This window comes from Torulaspora delbrueckii, chromosome 8 (assembly GCF_000243375.1).
Source record: "Torulaspora delbrueckii CBS 1146 chromosome 8, complete genome".
NCBI lineage: Eukaryota > Fungi > Ascomycota > Saccharomycetes > Saccharomycetales > Saccharomycetaceae > Torulaspora > Torulaspora delbrueckii.
The window spans coordinates 651,556-670,270 of NC_016508.1; the positions used below are offsets into that span (position 1 = coordinate 651,556).

Consider the following 18,715-nt stretch of genomic DNA (forward strand, 5'->3'; position numbering starts at 1 on the left):
AGGAATGTATACATCGTTGTACAACCTTGGCAATTCTTATTCGTGCCATTTATTGTATTCAAAACCATAATATTTACGAAATCTCAACCCAAACGGCCTTTCTCCAATTCAGCTGAAATGAACTGCAATCGGAACGATAATAACTACCAGTAGGATAATTACAACAAGCACCAAACATAATCTCATCTTCAAATCTTTCCACCACATTTGTTTTCTTACTCTATTGGCACCTCTTTTGAAACCCTGGGCCGATACGGCAAGATTATCGGCCTTGTCCTCTATGGAAGTCAAACGTTCACCACGTTCAGCTACCTTGTTGATATTGTCTCTCATAATTCCAACGGTATCATCAATTTCCTAAAATACTGTTGTTAGTAAGTCGCACAGGTAGGTGAAATGGAAGTAAACTCAACATACTGCTTTCAAAGCTGCAGCTTTGGACTGCTCAGCTGGCTCCTCAGGTGGGATGTATGGATCGTAGGGTACTGCAGAGGACATTATTGATCACTTGATATTACAGGCTATAGCGGTCTCAAATAAACTTTAGAAAGGACAAAAACAATGTAAGGACCGACTGAATCACAACTGCTTATATCGGACTAAACACAAATACCTTTCAAAAGCCTAAATAATTCCAATCTGTTACTAAAAGTAGCGACGACTTTAAGTTGTGTCTAGTTCATTCGTAGTCCAAATTTCGCCTTCTTACAAATAATTCTCAACGGCGCGTCACTAAATAAAAGAATAATGATGATAATAATGATGATAGAATATAATATCTAATTAAATAAAAAAAATGTCTAATGGATAATGAGTCTTATATAAGATTCCTGTGTCTTGCTATTAACATAAATCTTGCTCATCTCCGATACGAGTTCTGTAAGGCATTGACTTGTTGTTGTAGACTATGAAGATCGCTGAGAATGTCACCGCTTTGCGGGCTTGTCGAACTCGGCATCGGATATGGAGATGAAAAGTTCTGTTGTGGATAGTTTTGTTGCTGTGCTGGCTCATTGAACATTTGACGATTGGGGGCCGTGTTTGAATATTGGTATCCGTTGTTGTACATGGCTCGCGATTGGCTTGTGGGTGGATGACTGTTTGGTGGGTTTTGATAGGGACTAGAGCTGTTGTTTATCCCAGATATATTAACGTTACTCGGAGCAGGCGATGGTGAGTTTGAGAGAAGAGATTGGAAATAACTACCGGCGGGATTTGGAGGTACGGGAAGCATGTTGTGTTGCTGTTGGAAATTTTGAGATTGTGGTGTCACTTGAGGAGAGAGTTGTTGTTGCATCGAGATACGAGGTTGTGGTGCATGTAGATAGGGATCTGTCGGCAGTTGCCCTGTGTGTTGGGGCGAGGGGAATCTTTCGGCGCTGTTCATCGGAGCGGTGAGCCCGGAAGGTGCATAATGCTGACTTAGTTGTTGTTTCATCAAATAGTTGCCTGATCCCGTCGCCGTGGGCCTCAAGGGTTGTAATCCAGTTACGGGACTAGGCCCATTTGGAGCTTCTGAAGGCGCTTCTTGGTGTGGTGGGATATGATTACGCATCAAATAATTGGCTGACCCGGTTGCAGTTGGCTTCAATGGTTGAAGCGGTTCTTGATAAGCTCCGGCCGATGACTGATTATTATAGTGCTGCCTGAACAGTGAATTTGCTGAACCTGTGGATGTGGGTTTCAATGGTTGCATTTCAGGTTCGTTATCGCTGACCCTAATGGAAGGCATCGAGGCGAGATCTACAGACTGAATTTGCTTGAAATGGGAAAGGGAATCCTTCATATCTTCAAGTACCTCTCTCTCTTCTTCGGTTTCCTGCTGCTCGTTGGGCATTGATGACACCAATGCAGTATTTTTCTCCTTCCTCTTGGCCATCCTTTTTAGCAGTTGATCCATCGGTAGAGATAAGTCCAATTTGCCATCGGTTTCTTCATCATCAGACACTTCATGACTGCCGTTCTCTTCACCATCCTCACTGGGAGGTTCTTGGAAAGTAACATGTTCAGAAAATCGCACTCGCTTGTTCTTATCAGCAGAATCAGGGATTCGCCTTCTTATCCTCTTCTGAACAGACTTGCCTGTCAAAAGCAGGGATGCAAACGAATCGAAGTCGACTTTCTGACCATTCGAATCTGGTTCCTCATCCACTTCTTCGTAAACTTCATGTCTATCTCCACTAGTCAAGATTGATCGTGGAGTAGGGATCGGTGCTTTGTCCAATATCATTCGTCTATTAGGTATCACGTTCTCTATGAGAGCTTTCGATATAAGTCTTAACACGGCAAAGAATTGTCCTATGTTCAAAGCATTTTTGCAAGTTCTGAAGATGGCTTCTATGCGACTCTTTAACTCATGACTTAATCTGAAATTGGCCAAGAACTTGAATACTTCTATCAGTTTAACAAGTTTGGAATGCGTTCTTGATGTAATAAAATTGTACCATCTCAAGTACGTCCGAACTTCTTCTTTTGTCAGCTGTGAACGAGACAGTGATAATGGTACTCTTAGTTCCTCAGGAGTCTCTTTATATATCATATCAGTATGGCTACGTGGATTTTGACCCTGATTATGGTGGTGATGAACCTGTATGTTATCATTCTGCTTCTGCTGATCAGATCCGGGATAGCTATGATGGTGCTGTGAAATTGGCCTGTAATCGCCAAGATGGCCACCACTACCTTTCGGTACATGCGAGCCATTAACATTGCCGATCGGCTGTACATCTGTCTTTTGTTCAGCGTTCGACCCACTAGTCCCAATATCAAAGGACACACTAGGAGGAGGTAGATTGTTCCCTTGTTCCACAGTCACGTCATTATCAGCTGTGTTGATCCCTGGAACGTTCAACCACTCAAAGGACATGATGCCAATTCCTTCTTTGTAGATGGTTCTTGTTGAAGTTAAATATTAAGAATTCGCGCTATTTGAATAAGCATTCTCCTTTATGCTAGTACTCAAGCTGTTAAAGAGAGGTCCAAGCAAGCCCGGTCAGAGCTTCATCGGATTGGCAATTGGTATCCAGCTGAGTTGCTGGTTGGCCAAAATCGTGATTTTGGTTTGGGCATGGTCAGGAAGAACAAGAGACCAGCCTTTGATGAGAGCGATAGTGATGGTGGACCTGGAAGTGGGTTCCAAGAGTACTTGAATAATAAGTCAGCCCAGTCTAGTAAGAGGGCTAAAAGTACAGAGGCAATTGAGGCGGCCTCTTCAAGTTTACAGGTTGCTTCACCTTGCGAGGACGTATATGAGACTAAAGAATCAAGTCCAACTGTAATAGATGGACTCTTGAAGTCCAAGAGACAGAGGAAGCAAGACAAATTGCACATACAGTCGATCAAAAGCAGGTTGGAGAATGAGCTTGATAAACCTAAGGATACAGAGGAATTAGTCTTTATCACTGATGAGTACAAGGCAAAGAGGGAGGAATACGACCGGGCTGATCTGCTTGCAGAGCAAGAAATGGAACAGGAAGATACGGTAGATCCGAATGAGGAGCTGATGGGCTCTTCGAGGAGTGTAGCGTTGAGGTCACTTATGAAGACAATTTCGAGTGATAAGCATTTGATACCGAATATCCCACAGGCCTCAGACAGGACCCAACAAAGTACTCAGAAGACAAAGTTCGAGAACGATGTCTACAGATCACCTTCTTATCAGGCCATCAAATATGAGGTAAAACTAGCCGAAGATACGATGGGACTAGACCCTGAGCAGAAGAAGCTGTGCATCGAAGAATTTCTCAAATCGACCAAGACAGCTCAAGATATCAGAAGATATATTAGCCATTATGAAAAAAAGCATAATGTTCATGTAGATTGAGTTTATGTATGATTAGTACTGTCCATGTACGTCGTGCCTTGATGATCCATTTGCGTCATTGAACATCTGTCGGGTTTCGTTTTCATTGCACTTATTCTTGACTAGTTTTTTAGTTCTAGAACGCTTTGCTCGGGTTGTTTTAGAAAGCGTAGGTGGCGCATCACTTATTACATCTTCAACAACTGCGCCAATATTGATCTTAGATAATCTTCTCTCCATTTCAATGGTATCTAGCTGCGATAGATCAATTTGTTCATGGAAAAAATCATAAGCCTTCCTTCCACCTAATAGCCTTGGTTTACTCTTGCCTTTTGAATTGGTCCATGATGATGACGTCTTGGGGGGTTGATCAACCATTTCTGGCTGTGCCAATCGCGTTTTTCGGGGAGCAGCACTCTGATCGACTAGGAGTTGATCTTGACCTTCTGTTGAGCCAGCACGGCCAGCCGTAGCATCAGCAGAGAGACATGCATTTATGGGGTCATGAGACACTGCGATACGAGAAGGGGTAACGAGGTTTGATTCGTTTGTGATCGCACTTGGTACCGAATTTCTCTTGGACGATGTTGCAGCGTATCGACGCTCCTTTGGAGTTCCAGCGGTCCCAGATTCCACTTCTTTGGAATAAGCTATCCAGTCTTCAGCATTCTCGAATGGCCTGTTGTCCATCACGGTTATCTTTCGTTTTTTGCCCTTTTTCAATTCTTTCAAGTAATCAAGAACACCATACGGCTTTGGACGAACCTTCTGTTCAAATTCTTTATTAGTAACTTCTTGAACGTAAGCGGACTCTAATGCATTCACCTTCCATTTGGTATTTTGTACTTGCATCTTTAGAAGGTATTTCCAGAATTCTTTCGAGTATGCTTTATTGTATTCGGCAAAGACAGGCTCCCGATATTCATATGGAAAATGGGATACACTTACCGTCTCATTCGGGCTTTGAAGAGAGCTTCCTGATACTTCCAGTAACTTCCTCATATCAATAGTCTCGCCATGAGGAATTGGAACAGGATTAGAAGGAGTAACACAATCCATATCCACTTCCTTTCTCATTACATGATCAATGTCTACAAGAGAGAAGAAGGCACAATTTTGAGGTAGATCATCAATGCCCATCTGCTCACAGAAGATGGCTCTTGTCCAAATGTTACTAACTTGCAAAGCCATAGCTGCCCTATACTTGTCTTCCTCAGCAACCAAAAACCTAATCTCATCATGAATCGAAATTGAAAGTCGTGCATTGATATTGTACTTTGAGATTAAGTAGTGCATGGAGCAAGATAGTAAGTGTAGATAATCCACACCGGATGATTGGATCGCCCAATTGATTCTTGATGGTAGAAAAGAGCTAGTTCCTAGATTTTTTTTCATTAGAGAAAATGTGATACCACATCCAAGAACTGGTGTCTTAGGCTCATCTTGCTCTGCAATACTTTCCAATTTATTAAAAAGAATTGACTCAGAACCACCATACCAAAATTTCTTGAAAATTTTCGAGGTTTTCGTCTTACCTTTAGTGCTTTCATATAGTTTGTTGGCTATACTTTTAGCTTCTTCATCAGGTAAAGAGGGATTAAACTTTTTAAGTAATTGAGCAGCAAACTTCACTCCCGCACCATAAATTCGCCCATAATTGAAAATCTTAGCTTCACTTCTTGAACAGCCTAAAATTTGGGCTGTCTTTGTATGTAAATCAGTTCCTTCGTTTTTACTACCCTCCAGACACATCCAGCCAATGGCGGTCCCACCATGAATGTTGAAGACTGAATCACTTACCAGTGAAGCGATCCATAATTCCTCGCTATCCACATCTGCTCCGACAAAGCAGTAGCCCTTTGGAGCTTCAATTTGAGCTTTCAGTTCAGAACCAATTCTATTCGACTTCGCATTTGATGCTGTCAGCCAGGTGTTCTCGACAGCCCTTCGAGTAACTGTACCCATTGGAATAACGGTCGGTAAGATGATTCCCAAATCTTCGTGGTCTTCGAACTTTTCTTTGCCGTCCTTGAGTGGTTTAAAAGCATTGGGAAAGCTTGATTGAGGTACAACAAACTGGGATAAAATCCTTTCACGAGCTGACATCCAGTAAGAACCACAGGAATTTATCTTCAAGGCATCGTGTGCAAATTCTGATTCAGAAGTAAGGATTCCTTTCTCAAAAAAATGAATGTATGGTTTGCTTAATAAAGTTGTGCAGTTGTTTTCAGGTCCATTTGGATGGGGAATCTTAAATAAGACATGATTTTCAGCCGCTGCCGGATTCTTTTGGCTAATCTCCTGGAGATATTGTTCCATAGCAGGTTCGTCTGCCAAAATGTAATTCTTGGCCTTGTATTCGTCTTTTAAACTTTTTTGAACTGCAAAGCACCAACCATTGTCATTTGTCCATATGACAGGAGACCCTTCCCAAGAGAGTCTAAAAAAAATAGGAATACTTCTGGATTTTATCGTGATATGAGGAGTTGCCGCATTCTTGTTTGGGAACAAAGATCTGTACCACTCGGGATGATCAGGCAATTTCTGATTTTTTACAGGAACACCTTTCTTTGTGAGCTTCAATGGCTTGATTGTCCAATCTAGTTGGCGAAGCCAAGGGTCATTGTTAATAGTTTCCATGAAACGTTCTGATTTTATTGATTTTAAGGTGTTATCGACGATTTTGATAATTTTCTTTTCAATATCTTGCTTGGATTCCTGATAAACTTTCTCTGAACTCTTCAAATAAGTATCCCATTTATTATGACGTGTTGGTAGAATACAACTGCTCAAAGATCTTAAAGCACCAAACGATACCGGGTGAGGACATTTCTCCAAAAAAAGTGGGAAAACTTTATCAAATACTTTGCTTGTAACTTCTACGTCGGTAGCACAATAATTTGTTAGTTGTTGGAAATTGTTAATTATATCGTTCTTATCGGTGGTACTAAAGAACTCACGAGGTTCTTTATTCATTCGAATACCACAATGCAAAAATGCTACATCGTGCAATGAGTTCATAGCAGAGAGATTAAGCCAAGGATCTTCTTCTAAAGTCTCAATACTCAGATCTGTAGCCGCCTGCTCATCCGATTCTATACTTTGTCTTAGTTTCTTGTTCTTGACAAATTGCGGTCTTTGCCTCGAGCAAAGACCCGAGGATGCAACGTGTAATGACTGAGTATCTAAATAAAATGCCTTGGATGGTTTAAAATTGTACTCATCTAGAACACGAGCCCTATCGTATCCCACATTGTGCCCTATTATTACTCGAGTCCTGTCGAGAGAATCCATTGGAATCAAGTGCTCGAAGTTTTCTGATCCACAAATGAATGGCGAGCACCAAAGGTACCAAGCTTTATCGGAAAGTGCCACTGCCAAAGTTGGATACGACGAGATCATGTACATAGTCTCCACATCAAACACTAATGTATCTTCCAACGGTGATGGTACTTCCTGTGGATCTTTACCTGGTTCATATCTCGTCCAGCCTGGTTTTTTCAACCATTTCTTCGGTCTCGGTACAATATCTCGAAACTTTTTGGTACACATTGTCTTGTAAGGTTCAGAGGCATAATGACCTAATTTTTGGAAATGCTCATCCAACGATTTTCCTTGCAATTTGGGGAGCTCAAAAGAGATAGGCTCAGATATTGATGTCTTCTTCCCCAACAGATCAAAATTTTTCAAGAACTGTTTAGATAAATTGACCAATGCTTTCTGTTCAGCGTGACTCATCGCATCTTCTTTCTTACTGTGCTTTTTGTGACCGAAAAGTTGATTGTGCAAAGACTTGCTCAAATACTGTATACCAACAGGATTAATCCTAGGCTCTTCTTTAAAGTTGCCTAGAGCTTTTGAGTAGCAGCGGTACCGATAAATCCTTCGAATTCGAACCACGCCGCTGAGCAGGGGACCTCTTGACGCCCGACGAGCCAGTGGAGGTGGTGGTACAACATAACCCACCATCTTCGCAAGTAAAATACAGCCACTGCAGATCTCTTAAGGTTCTTTATCAGCTCAACTGGCTCTGTTCATCATCTTCTTCCTTCAATTTGTTTACCCATAAACAACCTTTCGTGGTTAATGATAAACAGCAGAAGTTCATAAACCAGCAATAGTCGACCCAGGCAAGCTCTTTGAGCGAATTGGCTAGTTTCCTACAATTTCTAGAGCCTTGCTTATTGTCCAAGGCTTTTCCCACTGTTTCTAGCTCTTTTAAAAGCCACTTTAGCTGGAATCAAGTTATTGACAACCGGGAAACACGCCTGGAAAGCGAACTGAATAGCTACAGCCGACTATCATATCAGTAGCAATTCAATAAAGACCTTTAATCTCTCATCTTGCTTGATTTTATTGAAGATATATTTATAAGAGTCGCTATAAACGACTTAGTTTTTTTTTTACAGCCATTTACTGCCAATATGACCGCCCCTTTGCATACAAATGGACTGAACAAACCCATTTATTGACCAGATCTGTAGCCCTTGGGTCTCCTATAGACAGTTATACCAATCTAAGAGTGCACGATGTCGTCTGTTATCACTGCTTTGACACCTAACCAGGTGAACGATGAATTGAACAAGATGCAAGCCTTCATCAAGAAGGAGGCCGAAGAGAAGGCTAAGGAGATTCAGTTGAAAGCTGATCAGGAGTATGAGATTGAAAAGACTGGGATTGTCCGTAACGAAACTAGCAACATTGACTCGAATTTTGAGGACAAGTTGAAGAAAGCTTCTTTGAAGCAACAGATTACCAAATCTACTATCGCTAACAAGATGAGATTGAAAGTTTTGAGCGCTAGAGAGGAGAATCTGGATAAGATCTTTGATAATGCAAAGGAAGAGTTGCAGAAATTGGCCAAGAAAGAGAAACAATACAAGCCTGTGCTGCAGTCTTTGATAGTGGAAGCTGCATTGAGACTTCTAGAGGATAAAGTTATCGTTCAAGTGGTTGAGAGAGATCAGAAGTTGGCTAAGTCTTTGATCGATGATGTTACCAAGGATTACAAGGAAATTGCCAACAAAGATGTTACCATCGTTATCTCTGACAAATTCTTGAACAAAGACACCGCAGGTGGTGTTGTGATCACCAATGAAAATGGCAAGATCAGAGTGGACAACACTCTGGAAGAGAGATTGAAGTTGTTAAGTGAAGAGGCTTTGCCAGCTATTAGACTTGAATTATTCGGTCCTTCCAAAACGAGAAAGTTCCTCGATTAGACAAGCCCATAAGTATCGATAAGTACTAGCCAACATATATAAACAGTACCATCTCGAAATGACAATAATCCTCACAGTTTTGGTGAATAATTTATTCTGACTGTATGGCGGGACGACTGAAGGTGAAAAAAAATGGAAGCTGCCGCTAATCGAACTCGCAAAGGGGCCCTAATATAGACCAAAAAGTAGGTTCTTTTAAGGTCCATAACAGTTTGAGACTAGCTTGGTAAGGTTTGCAATTTGTCTGTCATCTTTGAAGATGAATAGCAGTTTACTGCGATGTGGTCCAAGGTTTACATCATTGCGCATCGCACCTTTTAGAAGATTCATGGCTACAAAGAAAACTGACTTGGCTCTGCCTCCCATACATCATCAGCTATTATCGCTGAAACCAATTACTCCGAGTGATGCCTACGTTTCCTGTACAGTCTTCAACGATAAGGGTGATGTTACTGCAGTGTCACAGAAATTCCCTAAGTGGGCCTTCCTTAGAGATCATTCTTTGTATCCTCGAGATTTGCGAAAGATTGATACCACTGCGATTGATATTATTCCCAGCATTATAGTGAAGAGTTCCTGTATTGTATTCAATATGCTTCATATCAAGGCTCTGATAGAGAAAGATCGAGTTTACGTATTCGACACGGCCAATCCTTCGGCAGCAGCCAAATTGGGAGTGCTCATGTATGATTTAGAGGCTAAATTGTCCTTGAACAGAGGTTCCATGAACACCCTTACCCAGTATTATGAACACCGAGCGTTGGAGAGCATGTTGATTAACGTGATGAGTTCCTTGGAGACTGACTTTAAGATGCATAACAGGTTATGTGGTCAGATTTTAACTGATCTGGAAAATGAGGTCAATCGAGACAAACTGCGAGATCTGTTAATCAAGTCCAAGGATCTGACGCTATTTTATCAAAAGTCGCTTTTGATCCGTGAAGTGCTAGATGAACTACTGGAAAGTGATGACGATTTGGCTGGAATGTACTTGACCGTGAAGAAGAAAGAGCAAGATGATGATTTTGCGGATTTAGAAATGCTTTTGGAGACTTACTACACTCAATGCGACGAGTACGTTCAGCAGGCTGAGTCACTGATACAGGATATTCGATCTACGGAAGAAATTGTCAATATAATCCTAGACGCCAATAGAAATTCTCTCATGCTTCTAGAGTTGAAAGTTACCATCTATACACTGGGCTTCACTGTGGCGACTCTACTGCCAGCATTCTATGGTATGAACTTGGAGAATTTCATTGAGGAAAGTAATTTTGGATTCGCTGGTGTGGTTCTCGTATCCGTTATAGCAGGGATAATGGTCACAGGCGCAAATTTTAAGGCTTTAAGGTCTGTTACCAGGTTAACAATGCTTAACAATCACACTGGGGCCCAGTCCGCACATCATAAGAGGCTAGCATCAAAATATGCGGACGAGCATATCCCATCTCTCTGGCAAAGATGGGGGCAATGGACCAACTTGGTATGGAATGGAAGGACAGGTGTCGCTCAGCGAGCGCAAGACAAGAGGGATAGAGATGTCGTTTGGAAGTGGCTTCTCGATGATGAGAAGAAATAGTTTATGATTTTATGAGACCATCTGTAAATATATACTTTTCGAGGATAGACGCTAAGGGGAAGATCGAAGAAAACGATTCAAGAGTTATATGAGCTTCAGTGCAGCAAGGAAGCCGCTTAGCTGGAGAGATGATTTGTGAGGTTTTTAGTACGGTTGTTAATGCTGTCTCATGGTGATGCGTCAGTCGCGTTTCATACTAAATGACTAATCTTCAGGCTTTTGAATTGGGGCAAAACATGATTATGACCAAATCTCTAAATAAATACTGCAGTCGGATCTACTCAAATATTAATAGTTGCCATTTCATTCCATTCGGATCGTTTTAGTTTCCTGGCTATTTCAATGACTTGAAAATAACCTGGGAAGCCATTCAAAAATAAAGCTACCTAACTAACGCGATCGAAATAAGAGCGAATTGAGTAAAGAAGGCTTTTTCATACCAAAAATGCTTGCTAAAGCAGCTGCTAGTGCATCGGTACCCGCTATGAAGGGTTCTGTGTACTTGGACTCCCATGATGTGAAGATAATTCAGTACAAAGCGGCCATCTACAAACTAGGGGAGACCAGTCGACTCCTCAATTTACTACAAAAGAACCTCGAGAAGACAGCTGATACCGAAATTATACCACTGATGAACTACATACTCTCGTTGGGTGAGGGCCCCATGTTTAACGTTCACCCGGTTCTGAGGAAAAGGTACCAATTATTATGTGAATACAAAGTTTGCAAAGTTACGGCAGTCAACCCAGCCTTGAGTACCTCAGGAATTGATCTTGAAGTGGAGCTCCCTGAAGTGCCAGAAGATCTTGATGATTTGAAATGCAAAATATATGACGAGAATTTGCAATGGAAGCTCCTTGAATGTTTTCAAAAGATAGTAGCCAATTCTTCCAGCATCTATGAGAGAAAATTAAGACAAGTGCAGATGGAGAGAAATGCCAAGAGGCCAGTTGATGCATCAGGAAGGCCTATTACGTTTGTGATCAATTCCGTGGAGAACCTGTTAAGACCGTGGGAAATGTCGCTCTCCTTGGACCTGGCAGTATTGATCAATAGTAGAGAACAGGATACAACTACTCGATCACTCCGAAAACTACAAACTCAAGTACTTTCCAAGTTTACAGATTGCTTACAAAAAAAGGTATTACCGCTGATTAGAGGTTATTATAGCCAAATACAAAAATTCGCTGCCACAAGAGGGATTTCAGAGACAGCTCTCAAAGAACTACAGTCGTGGGAATGCAGTATACACAGAGTTTACGCACTTCTGTTCAGAACTTTGTGCCTCTTTGACGTCATGGTGAGTTTGGTAAGACAAATTTACTTGCCTAACAAATCGTATCTGAATGAAAGCAGAACTATGTTGTTAAGTTCGAATGTTTATTCTTATCAGGAAGAAATACAAAAAATGGAAGCACTCTGTAACTTGGAAGAGCACGAAACATTTGGGGAGCTTCTCGCAATTTTACGGAATTTCTCCAAGGAAGGATCCATCTACCATGTGCAGCCGAGCAAAGTTCTGGATGTGTACAATAACTCGCTTTCAAAAGTGATTCCATTTCTAACAGCAAGTGTGCAGTCATTGAAGATTTTCGCAGGCATGTGGAAATATATCGAGAGTAACTCAGAGGCGAACAAGAAGCTAGTCAATTGGGAAGAGTCGCAGCTAATTCATATGGTTGAAGAAAGGCTGGCAGTCGATAAGCTGGCTCATGTAGAGCAGATTAAACAGAAACGATCAAAAAATGAAGCCGGTTTATCTCTGAAAGGCAATAGCCCTACTTCCAGGAATGCGGTAAAGCGGAACTTAATCGAAAGAGTAAATGGGTCATCAGAATCTTCCATATCTTCAAGCGGCCCTGGGTCCCCGGGCAAAATGTCACCACTGCGGATGAGTAGAACAAGTTCGATAGAGAAAGGGAGTGCAACGAGTTCGAACCTAAGCTCTCCGCAGGTGTCAAGAAGGGGTTCCATTGCTGAAAGCCGTGTTCCTGCTTTAGCGAAAACTTCAAATGATAAAAAAATGGCACTTAAACCTGCTACTCTGAGCAAAAGAGTAATAGGAAGACCACGTTCTTCCTCTTTACAGTCCAGTCAAGAAACTGATCAAAAGCCAAAACCATTTATTGCATCATCGCTGAAATCCAATTCTCTACAAGCAAATGCCTCGCTAAATCAAAGAATAATACAAAATGCAGTGGCACATAGTCTAAATGGAAATGGTACTGGTCCCTCACCTTCAGCGAGAGTTCGAAACGCAGAGAAGCCTTCGCCTGTGCGATGTCAGGGTCCAGCCAAGACTCAGAGTCAGTCACCAATACCGGTACCTGAGCTCGAGACGCTATCACTGAACTCGCTAGATGACCAAATTTGTCAAGAGCACAGCATCGATGGACCAACTTCCGTCAATTCATCTACAGCCACTCCAGAGGTAATTGTTAGCATCAAGAAAGTACGATTCACAGGTGTTCCTCCAATGGATGAAGATGAGGATAAGAGCCCGACGCGAAGGGGTTGGTATAAGAAACCCTCAGTGCTACACTATCCTCCTCCTCCGCCACAATTTGCTCTCCAAAAGTACAAAATGCGTCAAGAAGGTATGGCTTTCAAAACAAGTCTTAGAGAAGGTGATTCCTGTAAAAAGACAGGTTTCCTCACGAATAAGGAGATCCCATCTCCTAAAGAATCATCAACATCAAAACTTGCATCAAAGATACGTGATAAACTAAGATAGATTTGCACATATTCACTTTATGTATTCTAACATTAAACTGGTATAAACTCGCGGGCAGCCTAATCGCGCGAAGAGCTTGATCGGTGAGTATATAAAGAACTAAACTAAAGATCATTAGAACACCGACTAAGAAGGCACCCCTGTTGCAACAGATGTCCTTCTCATCGTTGCTCCCACCACCAAGACGTACTTCATCTGAGAAGGAGTCCCAAGTTTCGCTCGTAAAGAGAAACAGAGAGCTTGTCCTTAAGGCTCTTACAGATGATGATAATCAGGATGATAATGTGAAAAAGGACAACATATTCGACTCAGTAGTTGGCTCCAAGCTAAACTTCCAGGATTTTGTTCCCATACGGCAAAGAAACTTCAACATGGAACTACCAAAGCCATCACAACAGGAAATTGAGGAGACATACAATCGCACTAAGAAGGTATTTGACAAGATTCTAGCCACGACTCTGCAACCTGAAACATTAGCTGTGAAAAATTCTGAACAAGCAAATGCCGAATCGTACGAATTGAAATATGAGACTAAGCAACCATCTGGAGCTGTAAAATCCCGAGTACTGAAAATTGTAGAGAAGGCTCAAGATCCATTACAGCCATCCACTATCAAGGCCGGTAAAGTGGTTGCTCCCCCTGTTGAAGAAGAAATTACACCATTATTCCATAAGACTGAAGCAGCAGACTCCGCCAAGACTTTTTCCAAAGAAGAGCGTGCTGAGTGGGATATACCTGCTGCGATATCAAGCTGGAAAAATCCCAAAGGTCACACTCTGTCACTTGATAAAAGGCTGGCGATGGACGCAAGATACAATAAGCAAAATGTGGGGCCACACGAGGTTAGTGAAGGGTTTGCAAACTTGTCAAGCGCCTTAGAGGTAGCTGACAGTGAAGCCAGACAACAGATGAAGGTAAGAGCTGAAGCTAAGAGGCGACTGGCAGATGAAGAAAGTAGGGAAAAAGAGGAAAAAATGCGTCTTCTGGCCCAAAAGGCTCGAGAAGAACGTGAGAATGAGAGGAGTGCCAATGCCAGGTTTGGGAGAAGGATCGCTGATCATGAGGACGAGCACGACCCTGCCAAAGGAAGAAGGATTGCAAGAAAAGCAAGAGAGGTGGAACTTGAAAAGGATATGAGGAAATCAAAGATGAGTACAGCTGATAGACTACGGGAATTGGCCTACTCGCAAGGAAGAGATATATCTGAGAGAGTAATACTCAGTGCCGCTAAAGCCACGGATTCAAGCGAAGGTCTGTATGATTCTAGACTATTTTCAAAAGGTGCGAATGCGAATGCAAGAAGACACGAAGATCAGCTCTATGATCAGCCGCTTTTCGATCAACAGGCTAGAGATTCCTCTAATAGAGCAAACTTGGATCAGATAGATAGCATGATAGGTGAAGAAAAGGGTGAGAAAAGAGGACATATACAGTTTACAGAAGCTAGCAAGGACTCAACTCGGGATGAGGAGAAAGAGTATGGATTGCAGGATAAGTAAAACTGGTGTAAGCATTAATCGTAGTTATTCAAGCAGTGGCGGTATCTTCGTCGTTGTCTTCTGTGACAGTAGTAAAGTCATCGATAAGTCTTTTGTCATCCCTTTTAATCACAGAGAGTAGTTTCTCGCTACGCCTTCCAGCATAGTCTTCTATCTTTTTTATGGTCCCACTAACTTTGACAGGATTCACAATAACGTTATCAATAGTTCCTATCTTACTGATTAGAGTTAATGCTGTTATAACCAAATCGCTGTCTTCTCGATGGCACCTTAGAATGCCCGTAGAAGTCATATTGGAAAAATATTTGATCTGCAATAAGGATGTAGCTTTCCCGCAGCCGTAGTCGCCAAAATTGTGCTGTAAAGATCGTCGTATCTCCTGAATCAGTACTTTGATGGATACATCAACTGGTGAGACCTGATGATGTCTTAGCAGAATTTCTCTTCTGGAACAAAATGGCACATCCTCCTCCGAATAATTGGCATTGACAGGATACAAAACCTCGAACAAAATATATCGACTCTTTAAACGAACCATTATGCTATGTGAATAGAGAGTGTAGGGCGATTATTCTGTTTGCTTGATCGATCGCCATTAAGAGCTATACCGAAATTTTTCATTACCGACGCGATGAGCTACAAAGGTACAGTGCTAATACTAAGATAATGAATAAAATGTTAACATTACATAGCCACTAGGCATATTAAATAACTAGCTTCTCTTTAAACAAGCTCTCCAGCTCTGTAGTTGCGTTCTCAACTCCAGCAGGCTTATCACCCATACCTTGGAAGACATTGCCCTTACCACCAGCTTTACCACCGACAGCGCCAGAAACTATCTTACCTAGAGCAGGACCATCGATACCCTTTGACAAAGCATCGTCCGAGATGTAACAACCATGAGCGACCTTGCCTTCTGGGTCGTTTCCAGTAAACAAGTAGATAGATTTATCCTTGGCAGAGGACTTCATGTAATTTATGGCTTCGGTAATGGCCTTGGCGTTTGTTGGGATATTGATGAACTTAACAAAATATGGTGAGGATTCGTTGGCAGCGAAATATTCTTTAACTTCGTCCAAGGTTTGTTTTGCCTCCTTCTTAGACCTTGATTTGACCTCATCCTTGACAGCCTTATCTATCTTGTTGAAATGCTCTCTAAGTTCTTGTTTTCTGATGACTGAGATGGATAGTTGGCCTAGTTGGACACCCAACTCCTTTAGCTTCTTCTCTTTTAGTGGAGAAAATGGTAATTTCTCAGCAGCCAATAACTCGGACTCGTATTGCTTTGCGATTCTTTGAGCCTCGTGAGCCTCTGAACCAGTAACTGCAACAATTCTTCTGATACCTTTAGCGATTCCACTTTCTTCCAAGATAACAAACTCTCTTATATCACTAGTCTTGGCAACATGGGTACCACCACAGAATTCAATAGAATATTTACCCCATTCTTCGCTAGCAGGGTTCTCCAATAGTTCATCAACAGGCCTACCGACGGACACAACACGGACGGGATCTGGGTAAGTTTCACCAAACACAGCACGAACGTTGTAGATCGATCTGGCAAGGTCTAGTGGAACATCCTTGTAATAAACGCTCAAATTCTGCTTGATTTGCTCGTTAGAGATGTTTTCCACCTTACGCAGTTCATCAACAGTCAAAGCTTTCTTGTGAGAAAAGTCGAATCTAAGTTTCTCTGGAGCAACCAAAGAACCCTTTTGATCGACTTCGGTACCGAGCGTTTCTAGTAGACCGTAGTTCAGAATGTGAGTACCAGTGTGGTTATTTCTAATGGGGAAACGACGCAATTCATCATATGAAGCAATAATCTTATCATTGATGGAAAGCTTGCCCTCTAAGAGAGTACCAGTGTGGAAAACAAAACCATTGTACAGCTGAACGTTATCAACATCAAATTCGGCGGAACCATCAATGACGATCTTACCCATATCATATTCTTGGCCACCTTGCTCAGCATAGAAACAAGTCTTGTCCAAAATAATACCGTATTTTTTACCTGGCTCCGTAATCTCGTTAACAAATTGAGATCCATCAAATAGTCTCAAAATGGTAGCATCGACGTCTTGGGTACCGTATTTTGCGCTATCGTCAGTCTTGGGGACGTGTTCCTCATTTAATTGCGAAAGTTCGTGAACATTTAGCTTTAATAGACTAGAATTGTCCTTCTTACCACCTCTCTTAGAAGCTTCGTATGACTCTTGCTTTGCCTTTTCGAAACCAGGTCCGTCAATCGTTAAACCCTTTTCCTCTGCCATCAACTCAGTCAAATCGACAGGGAAACCGTAGGTATCATATAATCTCCACACTTGCAACCCGTCCAAAGTTTTGTTGCCGGATTGAGCAGCAGCGTCGGCATATTTTTCAAAGAGTCTCTCACCACGATCTAGAGTCTTGGCGAATGAAGCTTCTTCCTCATCCAAAATCTCAAACAAAAATGAAGGATCCTTAGCGACTTCTGGGAACATTTCCTGAACCTGGTCGATTAAGGTAGGAGCCAGACGAGAGAAGAAGTTTCCGATTGGGTAGTTCATATATTTACGGGCGTAACGAGCACCTCTTCTCAAGATACGTCTCAACACATAACCTCTACCTTCATTATTTGGAACACCACCATCAGCTAAAGCAAACGTCAAAGTACGCACATGATCGGCCAACACTCTATAAGCTGTATCAACACCATCGGCGTCTTCAGTACCAAATTTACCAGCATATGGTCTGGCACCGGTAAGTTCTTGGATACTAGCGAACAATGGCATGAAGACGTCAGTATCGTAGTTGGATCTGCAATCTTGCAAAACAGAAACTAATCTTTCAAAACCCATACCAGTGTCGATATGTTTGGCTGGAAGCGACTTCAGAGAGCCATCCTGTTCTCTGTTGAACTGTATGAAGACCAGATTCCACACTTCCAACACATCTGGGTCATCTTGGTTAACTAATGATGCTGCGTTTCTACCACCAATCCTATCATAATGGATTTCGGAACAAGGACCACAAGGACCTTGGTCACCCATTTCCCAGAAGTTGTCCTTGGCATTACCTGGAAGAATGTGATCCTCTGGCACTCCAACCGATTTCCATAGCTCGAGCGCTTCTACGTCTGGTTCCAAGCCTTGCTTAGAATCGCCTTCAAAATAAGTGACATAGAGTCTGTCAGCTGGTATTCCGTACACTTTGGTCAAAAGCTCCCACGAGTAGTTGATGGCCTCTTTCTTGAAATAATCACCAAACGACCAGTTGCCCAGCATTTCAAAGAATGTGTGATGGTAGGAGTCTCTTCCGACATCTTCCAAATCATTATGCTTACCACCAGCTCTGATACATTTCTGAGAGTTGTAAGCACGTTTCATAGTGTAGAAGTCGGAAGCAGGGTCCACAGTTCCCAAAAAGATAGGCTTATACTGGTTCATACCAGCATTAGCGAACAATAGAGTTGGATCATCATAGGGAATAACCGGAGAAGAGGGAACAAATCTGTGCTCCTTACTTTTGAAATAGTCCAAGAAAGTGTTACGAACGTTCTTGGCCGTCCATCTTTGCTTATCACCAATAGTCATCCTGTATGATTCACTTGTGAACTTTCTAATAAAGTAACCACCGTAGGACTTTCTGAATTTGGAGAAAAACGTTTTGAATAGAGAAAGCACCTGATGCAATATCCCACGATGTAAGCGACCTCTAGAAGCTCGAATCGCGACTTGATCAGAGTTGTAAATGTCGAAGAAAAGTTTCAATTTCTACTTATCATCTTCGAAATGAAATTATCTAGAAAAAAGAAGAGAAAAGATTTCGGACAGTTTGAATTAGGATAGGGTTCAGACCGGACAGTTTTGAAAAGTTATAAGGTCTTAAATCTTAAGC

At 41.9% G+C, this 18,715-nt stretch overlaps 10 protein-coding genes across 10 annotated transcripts; 5 read left to right on the forward strand and 5 right to left on the reverse strand.

Annotated features, from left to right (window-relative positions):
- Nucleotides 1–108: 108 nt before the first annotated feature.
- TDEL0H03840 (SNAP receptor SNC2) lies at nt 109–498 on the reverse strand (the record flags this gene model as incomplete). The annotated part of the gene is made up of 2 exons (XM_003683406.1): nt 109–357; nt 418–498. 2 exons carry the CDS (start codon nt 496–498, stop codon nt 109–111), a joined length of 330 nt encoding a protein of 109 aa, XP_003683454.1.
- Nucleotides 499–859: 361 nt separating this feature from the next.
- SCD5 (Scd5p) lies at nt 860–2,866 on the reverse strand (the record flags this gene model as incomplete). Its single annotated transcript, XM_003683407.1, has 1 exon — nt 860–2,866. One exon carries the CDS (start codon nt 2,864–2,866, stop codon nt 860–862), a length of 2,007 nt encoding a protein of 668 aa, XP_003683455.1.
- A 201-nt stretch (nt 2,867–3,067) lies between these two features.
- Nucleotides 3,068–3,823, forward strand: TDEL0H03860 (uncharacterized protein; the record flags this gene model as incomplete). Its single annotated transcript, XM_003683408.1, has 1 exon — nt 3,068–3,823. The coding sequence occupies one exon, from the start codon at nt 3,068–3,070 to the stop codon at nt 3,821–3,823; it is 756 nt and encodes a 251-aa protein (XP_003683456.1).
- A 12-nt stretch (nt 3,824–3,835) lies between these two features.
- On the reverse strand, nt 3,836–7,771 carry MIP1 (DNA-directed DNA polymerase gamma MIP1; the record flags this gene model as incomplete). Its single annotated transcript, XM_003683409.1, has 1 exon — nt 3,836–7,771. The coding sequence occupies one exon, from the start codon at nt 7,769–7,771 to the stop codon at nt 3,836–3,838; it is 3,936 nt and encodes a 1,311-aa protein (XP_003683457.1).
- Nucleotides 7,772–8,331: 560 nt separating this feature from the next.
- VMA4 (H(+)-transporting V1 sector ATPase subunit E) lies at nt 8,332–9,024 on the forward strand (the record flags this gene model as incomplete). Its single annotated transcript, XM_003683410.1, has 1 exon — nt 8,332–9,024. The coding sequence occupies one exon, from the start codon at nt 8,332–8,334 to the stop codon at nt 9,022–9,024; it is 693 nt and encodes a 230-aa protein (XP_003683458.1).
- Nucleotides 9,025–9,283: 259 nt separating this feature from the next.
- MRS2 (Mrs2p) lies at nt 9,284–10,603 on the forward strand (the record flags this gene model as incomplete). The annotated part of the gene is made up of 1 exon (XM_003683411.1): nt 9,284–10,603. One exon carries the CDS (start codon nt 9,284–9,286, stop codon nt 10,601–10,603), a length of 1,320 nt encoding a protein of 439 aa, XP_003683459.1.
- A 445-nt stretch (nt 10,604–11,048) lies between these two features.
- GIP4 (protein phosphatase regulator GIP4) lies at nt 11,049–13,337 on the forward strand (the record flags this gene model as incomplete). The annotated part of the gene is made up of 1 exon (XM_003683412.1): nt 11,049–13,337. The coding sequence occupies one exon, from the start codon at nt 11,049–11,051 to the stop codon at nt 13,335–13,337; it is 2,289 nt and encodes a 762-aa protein (XP_003683460.1).
- A 152-nt stretch (nt 13,338–13,489) lies between these two features.
- PRP45 (mRNA splicing protein PRP45) lies at nt 13,490–14,836 on the forward strand (the record flags this gene model as incomplete). Its single annotated transcript, XM_003683413.1, has 1 exon — nt 13,490–14,836. One exon carries the CDS (start codon nt 13,490–13,492, stop codon nt 14,834–14,836), a length of 1,347 nt encoding a protein of 448 aa, XP_003683461.1.
- A 28-nt stretch (nt 14,837–14,864) lies between these two features.
- Nucleotides 14,865–15,374, reverse strand: POP5 (RNA-binding protein POP5; the record flags this gene model as incomplete). Its single annotated transcript, XM_003683414.1, has 1 exon — nt 14,865–15,374. The coding sequence occupies one exon, from the start codon at nt 15,372–15,374 to the stop codon at nt 14,865–14,867; it is 510 nt and encodes a 169-aa protein (XP_003683462.1).
- Nucleotides 15,375–15,540: 166 nt separating this feature from the next.
- ALA1 (alanine--tRNA ligase) lies at nt 15,541–18,411 on the reverse strand (the record flags this gene model as incomplete). The annotated part of the gene is made up of 1 exon (XM_003683415.1): nt 15,541–18,411. One exon carries the CDS (start codon nt 18,409–18,411, stop codon nt 15,541–15,543), a length of 2,871 nt encoding a protein of 956 aa, XP_003683463.1.
- Nucleotides 18,412–18,715: the final 304 nt, after the last annotated feature.